The sequence below is a fragment of the Mus caroli genome, unplaced genomic scaffold (assembly GCF_978045245.1).
Source record: "Mus caroli unplaced genomic scaffold, Mus_caroli_1 scaffold_19, whole genome shotgun sequence".
NCBI classification, from domain to species: Eukaryota; Metazoa; Chordata; class Mammalia; order Rodentia; family Muridae; genus Mus; species Mus caroli.
This window is the reverse complement of record NW_028227274.1, coordinates 40296792-40309007: the sequence shown is the minus strand read 5'-3', so window position 1 is coordinate 40309007 and position 12216 is coordinate 40296792. Positions and strand designations below refer to the sequence as shown.

Below are 12216 nucleotides of genomic sequence, written 5' to 3'. Positions count from 1 at the left end.
TCATCTCTGAATGTGTGTTTTCTTAAATTGTTGTAATCAAACTGATCCACAATAATGTCCTTAGTCATTTGAATGAATGGCTAATTGTATCTCAGATTTTCAATACTTTTATTTTTAGCTAGCCACACTAGGAAATCAAATGATGGTTACAGGCATAAACTGAATTAGAATGTGTCCAGAGATGTTAAAAAAAAATGGCTTCTACAAAAACACAAAAATCACTAACTTTTTTTGTGTGTGAAGAGGTCCTAGGGGGGGGTATTTTTGTAAACTGCTACCCTCTGCCAATCCTTCCCAAAAGACTCCATTGATGGTCATCTCTGAAACCCTATTCACATATGTATGACCAACTAAAGCCATGTGGCCAGTACTTTGCACTTCATCTTGTTCATAGGGGAAGGTCCTCTTTGTAGAGAGAGAAAATATTGTGCAATACACCTTTAAGACTATTGTAACATTCAAAATGTCAATATTGTTTTTAAGTGATCGCATCATTTTCTGAAATAATGATTTGTGCAAGGAATGTCATGAGTCATAATTAATTTACATATGCATTAAAACCAACTCTCAAGGAAATCCTCCTTTCCAAACATTAGAATTAAATATTTATATTTGTTGTGATTTCATGTGTGCAGAGTTAATATTGCCTCTCAAACCCACCTGCTCTCCACCATGTTGTTGCCCCTGCTCTTTATAACCACAGAGATGTGGAGTTAGGTTAACCCCTGGATTCATAAAACCTCACCCAGGGCTTTGTGAGAGGAAAACGGAAAACACTGAACCGGCACCACCTCTGTGGAACATCTGGCCGGCACATTTCTCTTTAGGGTCTCACTTTGCTTCACGAAAGGATTTATGAGCTTAGCTTGTAGGCCTGGAACTTGAGCTACCAACTCAAGTACATTTATTGTATTTATTTGAAAGGAAGGCCAAGTCCCTCCAGTTCACTCTGCTGAATTCAGTTTTACCTTTCTAAAATGGATAGGAATCTATAAATCAAGGCCTGTGCTCTGTGGGGTCCCTCAGGGAAAGGTCAAAGGGAGATTAAGGGACTGAGTGACTCATTTTAATATGACAGATTTGGGGAGGAAAATCATTGCAAGTAGAGATGTCAAAAAGTAGAGAGGACTTTGATGAAAGTGGAATTTCAATGTTCCCTGGTGTTATATAGTGACCTCTATTCCTCTCCATTTTTACCAAGTGGGGAAATCACTTGGATTCTTATGACTTGGCTTTTGAGCTAATTTGAAAGTATGAGTTCTGTTGTCAGTCTCATTAATAGGTAAGAGTGAGCCCCCAGGCTCCCTCCCTGCCTTCCTCAAAGAGGGGGCTGTTTCCTAAGCATCAGTCCTTCCTGCCTGCTTTCTCTTACCATCTTGATTAGACAATGATAGTGCTGATAATGAGAATGGATATTTACTTAGCATCATTTTTATTTGAAGCCCAAGGCTTGCAGTATGCCTCTGAAGTCACAACCAAAAGTATTACGTCCTTCCTGGGCAGACAAGTTCTTCACAGGACAAACAGCCTGAAATGAAGCCCTTCACAGGTATCTGCTGAGTGGTTGGAGATATGACACATGTTTGATAACTTTTCTTAAGCATATCAGTATATAGGCCTAAACAGAATGTGCATGAGGCTTGTCTTTTGTCTTACAAATATATTTGCATATCGGGTTAGTATTTGTCACAGTGAAGTAACTGAATGTTTGTTAGCAATAAAGCAGGGGCCAAGAAGCAAGTGAGCAATTGAAAGAATAAAATAAATTGTTGTGTGTATGCCAACTCTATGCGCAGAATGGTTCAACATCTTTCCCCCTGTCCTTCTCAGAATATTCATTCTCTCCCCTCTAACATGTTAATAATCCCTACTCGTATCCATATATTAGCTGATTCAAGGCTGGAGATGGCTCAGTGGTTGCTGTGCTTTCTGCATGGGGACCTGAGTTAATCCTCAGCACAGGAAGGAAGGAAGGAAGGAAGGAAGGAAGGAAGGAAGGAAGGAAGGAAGGAAGGAAGGAAAGAAAGGAGGAAGGAAAGAAAGAAAGAAAGAAAGAAAGAAAGAAAGAAAGAAAGAAAGAAAGAAAAGGGGAAGGGAAAAAGGGAAAGGGAAAGGGAAAGGGGGAAAGGGAAAGGGAAAAAGGGAAAGGGAAAGGGAAAAAGGGAAAGGGAAAGGGAAAAAGGGAAAGGAAAAGGAAAAGGGAAAGGAAAGGAAAGAAAGGGAAAGAAAGAAAGAAAGAAAGAAAGAAAGAAAGAAAGAGAGAGAGAGAAAGAAAGAAAGAAAGAAAGAAAGAAAGAAAGAAAGAAAGAAAGAAAGAAAAGAAAGAAAGAAAGAAGAAAGAAAGGGGAAAGGGAAAGGGAAAAAGGGAAAGGGAAAAAGGGAAAGGGAAAAAGGGAAAGGGAAAAAGGGAAAGGGAAAGGGAAAAAGGGAAAAAGGGAAAGGGAAAAAGGGAAAGGGAAAAAGGGAAAGGGAAAAAGGGAAAGGGAAAAAGGGAAAGGGAAAAAGGGAAAGGGAAAGGGAAAGGAAAGGAAAGGGAAAAAGGGAAAGGGAAAGGAAAGGAAAGGGAAAAAGGGAAAGGGAAAGGAAAGGAAAGGGAAAAAGGGAAAGGAAAGGAAGGAAGGAAAGGAAAGGAAAGGAAAGGAAAGGAAAGGAAAGGAAAGGAAAGGAAAGGAAAGGAAAGGAAAGGAAAGAAAAGAAAGGAAGAGGGGGAGGGAGGGGGGAGGGAGGAAGGAAGGAAAGAAAGGAAGAAAGAAAGAAAGAAAGAAAGAAAGAAAGAAAGAAAGAAAGAAAGGAAGAAGAGGGGGAGGGAGGAAGGAAGGAAAGAAAGGAAGAAAGGAAGAAAGAAAGGGAGAGAAGGAAGAAAGAAAGAAAGAAAGAAAGAAAGAAAGAAAGAAAGAAAGAAAGAAAGGAGGGAAGAAAGAAAGGAAGATGGGGAGGGAGGGGGAGGGAGGGAGGAAGGAAGGAAGGAAAGAAAGGAAGAAAGGAAGAAAGGAAGAAAGAAAGAAAGAAAGAAAGAAAGAAGAGAAAGAAAGAGAAGGAAGGAAGGAAGGAAGAAAGAAAGAAAGAAAGAAAGAAAGAAAGAAAGAAAGAAAAGAAAGGGAGAGGGGGAGGGAGGGGGAGGGAGGGAGGGAGGAAGGAAGGAAGGAAGGAAAGAAAGAAAAGAAAGGAAGAGGGGGAGGGAGGGAGGAAGGAAGGAAGGAAAGAAAGGAAGAAAGGAAGAAAGAAAGAAAGAAAGAAAGAAAGAAAGAAAAGAAAGGAAGAGGGGGAGGGAGGGGGAGGGAGGGAGGAAGGAAGGAAGGAAAGAAAGGAAGAAAGGAAGAAAGAAAGAAAGAAAGAAGAGAAAGAAAAAGAAAGAAAGAAAGAAAGAAAGAAAGAAAGAAAGAAAGAAAGAGAAAGAAAGAAGAGAAAGAAAGAAAAGAAAGAAAGAAAGAAAGAAAGAAAGAAAGAAAGAAAGAAAGAAAGAAAGAAAGAAAGATGGGGGAAGGAGGGGGAGGGAGGGAGGGAGGAAGGAAGGAAGGAAGGAAGGAAGGAAGGAAGGAAGGAAGGAAGGAAGGAAGGAAAAGGGCAAGGTAGACCAGTAGTCTGCAGCCAGGAAGACCCCAGGGTTAACCAGCCAATTTACCCCAAATCCATGAGCTTCATGTTCAGCAAGAGAGAGTATCTCAACTCACACACACACACACACACACACACACACACACGATAGGGAAAAGGGGTGAGAGGAGAGAGAGGAAAGGAGGGACAGACCCTCATTTAGTAAGTGGCCAGTGTCTTCTCAAATGATAAGATAATAGTTAATAGGTCACTTCCTGAGGTATCCATTACTTCCCAGGGAACTTCTTACTCACTTTCTTAGTGTCTTCTAATCACAGGTGCATGGGATGCATCCCCCAGTGTGCTGAAGGAGTCCTGAGTCTGGGGAATGTGACTTTAGTTATTATCTATAAGCAAACCAAGTGTAATATGCTACCTGTTCTACAGCAACCAGTATTGATGAGCCAATAAATACTCCATGGATGTAGATGAGGCTGAAAGGAAATAAGACTTAAGTGGGCAGTGTAGTGGAAGGAGGCATTTGGAGTTCACCATGAGGAAAAACAAGCAGGACACACAGTCAGTACAGAAGGAAATGGCTGCCAATGTGATGTAAAACATGACCTGTCCCTGACAAGGGTGCCCTATCACAAGTAGGGCAGTGAAAATATGACCTTTATCCATCAAATTATTTGTTGTGTACCTACTGATTACATAGGGGTGGTAAACCAAACTCTTACTAAAACCAAATCCTGTCTCTTTGGGAACTTATTGAATGGAAGAGGTAACAACCAATCAGACAAATGATTGCCTAGGTATTATTTATAACTTGAAGAATCCTCATGTAGGCACTAAGGAAATGGGCTTGAAGTATGAGAATAGACCAGAGTTAGCTGGATGAAAGAGGGTTGAGAGCCTTTTAGACAGGGGATGGCAGCCTGTGTAAAGGTTCTGTGGTACACTGGGAGGTATTGACCATTGATACTTTCAAGAAACTAGTGGAACAATGTAATCATAGTATAGAATTTTTTTAAAAGACTACTAGGAAATGTTGGCTGAAAGGTTCATAGGAGGAAAAAACCCTGCTGGGCTTGGGGCACAGTTGATGGCACCATGTTTTATTCTTGAAAAGAAAACATAAGAAACTCCTGCAAGTCACTTACACCAGCACCCCAAAAGTTCAGGGGAAACTGTGAAAGAATGGGGAGAGTATGTAAGTACCAGGAGACAGGAGGAAGGACTACAAAAGGCCATTCCCTCAAGTTGACATATCTATTGCAACCATTAGCTCATGTGATCTATAGTTACCTGCGCTGGGCCCAAACAAGACCTCTATGGGGCTCTGTCCTTCACATCTAAGCTATTAGCTGACCATAGATTCTGGGAGAGGGGGATTAATGTCTTTAACTATATTCCTTCTGTGAGCCTACCAGACAGCAATGAATAGCTCCAAACGCATGGGCACATAGATGGCCTTGATTAATCTTGATGTTTCATAAAATGAGAATGCACAAAAACCTGACAGTGAGAGATAACTGAGAATGGAGGGCCATTAAGGGTTGTAGGGAGGTGAGAGATGTGCGTGGTCGCTAGGCAAAGTATACAATGTAAAGTTGTAAGATAAAAATCCACCAAAAAATGCAAATCAAGAAGGAAACCTCATGTAACACAGTAAAATACACTACTAGTAATAACATTAGTGAGGCGCTACCTCACGCCATGCCTACTACACAGCCATGAAGAAGATTGCTATTACCAGCCTTCTTTTACAATTGAGGAAACAAGTTCTCAGAGATTGGGGCAGGAAGCAGAGTGGAAGGATGCTGCAAGCCAACCATAGAGGTTTAAAAAGGAGATGCTTACATTGGGGTTATACTGGTACTGACTAAGCTTGCACAGCTCTTAATGGTGAGACCCTGATTCCTCTAAAAAAAAAAAATCATCACACCCTCCTCTCAGACCCAGGTGAAGAATCCTGTCCTGTGCACCACAATGCTTAAATGATTAAACTAACTTTAGAACCCTTGAGAACAAAACACTCGCAAAGGTCTATCTCTAAAACTTTCTAAGACTCCCAGTGAACACTCTGCTGCCCTCCTCATTACTGGGCTCACACGAACATGAAATTATTTGCAGTGAAAGATTAAACTTTATATTAGACTTCAAACCGTAAATAGCGAAGCGAGGCAGAAATGAATTTGGAAAATGAAAACTGATAAATTATAAGATCCGCAGCATGGACTGGAATATCTTAACAGGCTTCGGGTGATGAGAAAAAAATGAGTCAAATATTTAAAAAGTAAACAGGTTTTTTCCCATTTATTTTAAGCTAACAAAATGAAATTAAATCGGCTAGCAGCAATTAGATAAATGGATGTCAATCAGATATGAAACTGCTAAAGAAATTAGCCATGGGGTAGCCCTTTAATCGGCTCAGGCTTTGTGTGTGTAGGATGGTAGAAATGTGACCTGCTATCAGCCCAGGTATGATTGAATTATTAATAATATTGTACAAGGCCACCTAGAAACCAGAGCTTGGGGACTCTAAATCTATTCTAATTGAAACGGAGAATCAGCAGACTGGAAAAGACCCTGGCTCTTCTCAAGATGTGTCACAGTAGGTGACACGTGAGGCTTGCAACACGGTGGCAGCTGCAAGCTGACCTCTCGGCAAATTTAATCTGCAAATGGGTTCCTGCTTAAGACAGTTAATGCTGTCCATTATTCTGGAGGTTTCTTTCTGTGTTTTGGAAAGCATGGGCAAGAATGTTTCATGCCAGGTTATTATGCAGATCACCCGGGTAACAGGAAGATTATGAATGCAGATAAATCAGATTTTGAAATGAAGGGCTTTCTTGACCCTTTAAGAGGATGGTAATATGTGCATAACGGTTGGGAAATGTTCCCTGGTCTTCAGGACAGGAAAAAAGGTCACACTGTCATTCCTTGAAGTGTACCGAGGTTGGAATTAAAAAAAAAAAATCCAGGAATACTCTTTAAACAAATGAATAGAATTCGAGATCCAGCCGCCTTTGGAAAGTTCCTTGCTCTTTCTCCTGGTTTTAATGTGACGGAATTTTTCAGTCTTGTGGGACCCCAAATAAAAGCACTTACTTACTTCCCTATGTAAATTTCCATTCTGGGGATAGTGAGTGGTCGGAAACAGGAAGGGCCACTCATACTGCTTCTTTTCTAAGTCTACCACTTCCCTCTCTTAACCCTAAGGAAATCTCATTTTTCCCTGGGCATCTGTGTTCTCACTGGGCCCTGCCTCCAGGTACTGTTGAGAATGCTCACACATAAACAGAGAGGTTCCAAGCCCAGGCCCCATACCAAGGGAACCTTGATGAGAATCTTGCACTCCACTCAAATCGGTGTCCTCAGCTACAGTTTGGAAACTGTGCCAGACAGGAAATCAGAAGGCTTTTGCTGTCTCAACAGTTGTTTGTTTATGAGGTAAGGTTTAGCCTCCTTCATCCATATTTACATGTAAACAATTTACCCAAATAGATGTATTTAAAAAAAAACCTAATGATTTACTTCCGTACGTGAGTAGGATTGTTCATGGGATGTGAGGGCATGTTGGATAGTTTCCTGAACTTGGAATCAGAATATACCTTAGAATCAGATTTCTTCATCCCTGGTGGTTCCCTGACTATGCTCCATGCAGGCTACAGGAGTCCACTGGTATTTGATGGTTCCCATTTCCCCAGCGACTGATAATGTCGAACGTATTTTCAAAAACCTGTTTGCCATTTGTATGTCTTTTTGTTCAAGTGTTTTTAGATTATCTTTTAACTCTTGAATCACAAGAGTTTTAAAATAGGTTTGATAAATGTTTAGGTTAAAGATTTTTAATATATTTTTTTCCGAGACCTATATGTCACCCTTTTGTATCTGTGTTTTGGGGTTTTGGGGGGTTTTGTTGTTGGTTTGGTTTGGTTTGGTTTGGTTTTGGGAGGGGAATTGTTGTTGTTACTTGGTTGGTCTGGTTTGGGGAGTTTTGTTTGTTTGATTGCTAATATTATTCTCTCCAGCTGCTACAACCTAGACTTAACATGACCTCTACTACAATAACTTCATTTTGAGATCTGTCACCTTTACACCCACAAATGTATTCCCAGTTGCTTCTGCTTTCCTCTCAAGGATGGATAGGTTTATTAGCCATGTCTCCCATCTCATGCTGAGGGGAGCCAGTCAATATGAACTGTCGTTATGATGACCATTTGGCTGCCATATTGGTTAGACACCAGGTTTCATCAGGAAGCCTATAGTCCCTCCATGATACTCACCAGATCTTGAAGAACTGCATTCTTTCCACTCTTTATCAGGCAGGATTCCCGCAGCCTGTCTGTGACTTCTTCCATTCCTCTGCTGGACCTAAAATTAAGTTTGCACAGCCTTAGCAGAGAGACTCAGTGGGTATGCTCCCTCAAGGCTTCAAAATCCTACATCCTGTCCCTTGGTCAAACTTTGAACTCCTTTCATAATTTTTCTGTGAAGAAGGAGATGAAGAAGGAGGAGGTGGAGGAGGAGGAGGAGGAGGGGAAGGGGAAGAGGGAAGGAAGAGAAGGAAAAGGAGAAGGAGGAGGAGGAGAAAAGGGAGGAGGAGGAGGAGAAGGAGAATGAGGAGGAGGAGGAGGAGGAGAAGGAAGAAGAAGAGGAAGGAGAAGGAGAAGGAGAAGGAGAAGGAGAAGGAGAAGGAGAAGGAGAAGGAGAAGGAGAAGGAGAAGGAGAAGGAGAAGGAGAAGGAGAAGGAGAAGGAGAAGGAGAAGGAGAAGGAGAAGGAGAAGGAGAAGGAGAAGGAGAAGGAGGTAGTGGTACTGCTTTGGGATTTTTGGTGATTTTGTTTGTTTGTTTGTTTGTTTGTTTGTTTGTTTGTTTGTTTAATATCTCTAATACCTGGTTTGTCCTGGTATCTGCCTCTGTTCTCAGTTATGAACTGAACTTCCACACTGTGCAGCCTTGAGGAAACTTCAATCACTATATATTCAAGACAGGATTTGAGTAATAAAGCAAAGATCATCTCAGTGTTCTGATTTGTGGAGCCTCTGCGGGATTTTTTAGGAATCCCCGGAAGTACCCTGACCACAGTTGAGAACTATCTCAAGTGGGAAATTTTAAATACATTGGTTTGAGAATAGCAAATTGGGATGTTGTTCCCAGAGCACTGGTGGCTTTCAGCTGGATTTTGGGACAATCTCTTGTTGTGGTTGGGACAATTAGACTGTCAATAACATGAGTAGAATGATCTAGAAAGAGGACAGAGGAAAATAAGCTTCAAAAACAATATTTAAGGAGGCAATGTGTCATCATACACCAAAGGCCAGTCTTCAGGATTTTTGTGACAATTAACTGTGACTATGTAAAGTGCATAGAACAAAGCCTGCAGTCTGGAAAGCTCTGTTTATATGAGAAATACTATAGTAAATGTTGTTAGTAATGGCAGTGGTCTAGTATACTCATTTCTGACACATAATGAGCAGAAATAAAAGCCTGAATCGGGCAGAACAGGAAACACACCTAAGAGTAAACTTGCTGTTTAGATGTAAGGGTGAAGAAATTGTAAAGTACACAGAGTAATACTGTTATTTAACCCCTATGGGGACTCATAAAGTATTTCCACAGCATAGATTCTCAGTGAATGTTTACTGGGAAGGAGGGAGAAAGAAGGCATGGAGGGTTGGGGTGGTAGCATCAGCCTGGCAATGTTGAGATGTCTACAGACTTTGCACATGGTGAGTTCAACTTGCACCCATCTTGAGAATTGAACTCTCCAAAGACTTTCCATCACACCTTGGATTTTGTTCTAGTTTCTTACAACTGACCGTGTTGATCCTCTGTACATTTCCAGTTTCAGCTGGAGTCCTGAACCCTGCAAACTTCCTTCCATTTAGTGATATTTGTACTAGAATTATGCTTTCTTACATCGTTCCTCTCACACCAGCCCCTTGTATACCTGGATTCTCTGTATCATGAAGTGTTACTTTCTGAGAGAACCTGTTCATAAATATTTTATCAAGGTAAATTTCCTTTTCCTTACATTCTTATCTTCCACCAGACTCTGTTCATTGTCTTTTTGACTGTTGAGGTTTGATCTTTTGCTATGTTAAACACTGATTGCTCCCAGAGAAGACACCTAGACTCTGGGGATGCTATGTGACCTTGCCCCCCCCGTCTCCAAGTTATGCCTGATTGGTGAATAAAGATGCCAACAGCCAATAGCTGGGCAGAAGAGACATAGGCAGGGTTTGTGGTTCCTGAGCTTGGGGTCAGAGAACTGTGAAGGAAAAAAAGGAGGACAGAAAAGAAGCAACCATAGGATAAGAACCTTAAAGTAATGGCCATGTGAGTTGACTAATTAGAGTTTAGACTTAAGAACAGCCCAGTTGAAATATAGCAAATTATATAATGGGATTATTGACTAGGAAATAGAGATAATAGCATAGAGGACAAATATCTGTCCAGCTCTTGTGCTGATTAAGACCTATTATAAATATGAAGGTTGTGTGTGTCTTTTATCTGGGAAGAGTGGTCAAAGGCATGGTAGAAAACCCAGATATGGTTAAAATTTTCAACAACACTTGATAGACCAAAGCTTAAGGTCAAGGAATGCACACAATTAGCGTGACACCTAGATCATCAAGTATTTTAGGTATAGTTGGCCTTTATTACCTAGGTGGTCTGTGATCATGGATTCAACCAATTGCAGATGCAAAATGTTCAGGAAGAATTGAGTTTAGACTGATCATGTACAGAATTTTTCTTATCATTACTCCCTAAATAATATAGTATAACAGCTATGTGTATAGCATTTCCATTGCATTAGTTACAAATAACCTATTTATAGTACAATTTAAAGTATATATGTATATATACATATATATATGTGAGTTATATGCAAATGTCTCTATATGTAATGTGTATTATATACAAATGTGTCACTGTACATATGGGACTTGAACATCTATAGATTTTGATATCTGTAGTGCATCCTAGAGCCAGCCCACCTACAGATATTGGTGGATGACTGCATTTGTGTCTTAAGAATCTAAATGGAATTCAGGATATGAGTTAATGTAAAAGAATATCAGGGAGGATGTCATGGGGCCTATACTTCAGCATGAGTTCATTTGAATGATACTTTCAGTCAATGCCAACATGCCAACAATCCACAATGAGAACTTCAAGTTTGTATTTTATTTTCAAAGAGGAATCTATCTCAACGTGTGGAATCTCTTCAACTCTGTTTCCTCATTCTGTCAGCTGAAATGTTCACATTTTAAGAGTTGCCAAGTCAGCAACAATGACATGACAGGATGCTCCTCTAGACATGGCACTGACTCATGCCTTGCCCCCAGAGTCCCTCTTATGGGTATCTTTCCCTGCATCCTCCCTGCGCCTTTTTCATTTCACCAAAGCGACTCTGTCCTTGTTTATTTCAAAGGCCCAAGGACACAGTATGGATGAAGAAGAGCAGATTGGCCTGTTGTACATTTTCTAAGTCAGATGTTTTTTCACCCTAATTCTTTAGGGTTGAGTTAGAAAGAGATCTCGTGAAGCAGGGAACAATACTGCCCTTAATACTATTGTTAAGTAAAGGATTTACAGCAAAGCGCTGCGCAAAGGGGGGGGCAGAGTTCAAGAGCTCTGGATTCTCCAGCCACTCAGTAAGGGAAGTGTTAGTTAGCTTCCTCGGAAAGTGATTTTCTCCTGGGAAGTTGTTGCTTCATTGTTTGTAAGGAATAAGCATGACTAACAAGAAAGTTCCAGTGACAATCTCATGTTGTTGACATAAAAACAATCTCTTGTTTCTTTCAGGAAACTCTTTGGAATTTAAAAAAAATCCTTACTGTAGATAGGCGTGGTGGCACATGTCTTCAATCCCAGCACTTGGGAGGCAGAGGCAGGGATCTCTGTGAGGTTTTGGCCAGCCTAGACTACAGAGCATGTTCCAGGACAGTCAGAACTGTTACACACAGAAACCCTGTCTTGAAAAATCAAAAAATAAATAAATAAAATTAATTAAAATAAGTCAATAATAAAATTTTAAAAATAAAATTAATTAATTTTTTTAAATCCTTAATGATGGGGAAATACACAATGATTATGTAGTCTTAAATCTCTTAAAATACTAAAAGAACAAGTCCTTTCACTCTTGACGAGTCTAATTTTCAGTTAAATGTATGCATGTTATATGTACACATAAATAACACTTCTCTATGGATATCAATACTTCAGAACACCTTTTCAGCCCTTATCCCCACACAGACATAAACACACACAGATAGACAGTAGATAGATAGATTGATAGATAGATAATTATAGAGAGATGATAGACTGATAATATATCTTTAAAAATTACTTGCTTTTCACTCTCATAGATTAGTTACATGGTTTTATTATTTCTGGCATTTTCCCCTTATTTCTCCTACTTTCACATTTTAAATCTTCATTATTATTGTGTTTATACGGACATGGAAGGACATGCGTGCTACCGCACACAGATGGAGGTCAGAAGCCAACGTTGTGGAGTTTGGACTCTCTGCCTTTAGTTGGGTTACCAGGATTAAATTCATGTTACCGGGCTCACACAAGAGGAACTTTAACCACATTTTTTAAACCACTTTTTTCCCTATAGCATTATTATCTATAATGTGTGTGTGTGTGTGTGTGTGTGTG

The 12216-nt window shown here is 40.2% G+C and overlaps 1 protein-coding gene across 4 annotated transcripts in view; it reads left to right on the top strand.

The window, feature by feature from the left end:
* Ppp2r2b (protein phosphatase 2 regulatory subunit Bbeta) overlaps positions 1–12216 on the top strand; it is a 406697-nt gene that overhangs the window by 122078 nt on the left and 272403 nt on the right. For 2 of the 4 annotated variants that reach the window (XM_029471972.2, XM_021150236.2), the window contains exon 3: positions 1443–1549. The exons of the other annotated variants lie outside the window; for them this stretch is intronic. Coding sequence is in view for 1 of the 2 variants with exons in the window: in XM_021150236.2 (XP_021005895.1) it covers positions 1534–1549 (16 nt within the window). In the remaining variant the exon portion in view is untranslated. The remainder of the gene's footprint in view (positions 1–1442; positions 1550–12216) is intronic. 4 annotated transcript variants of the gene reach the window in all.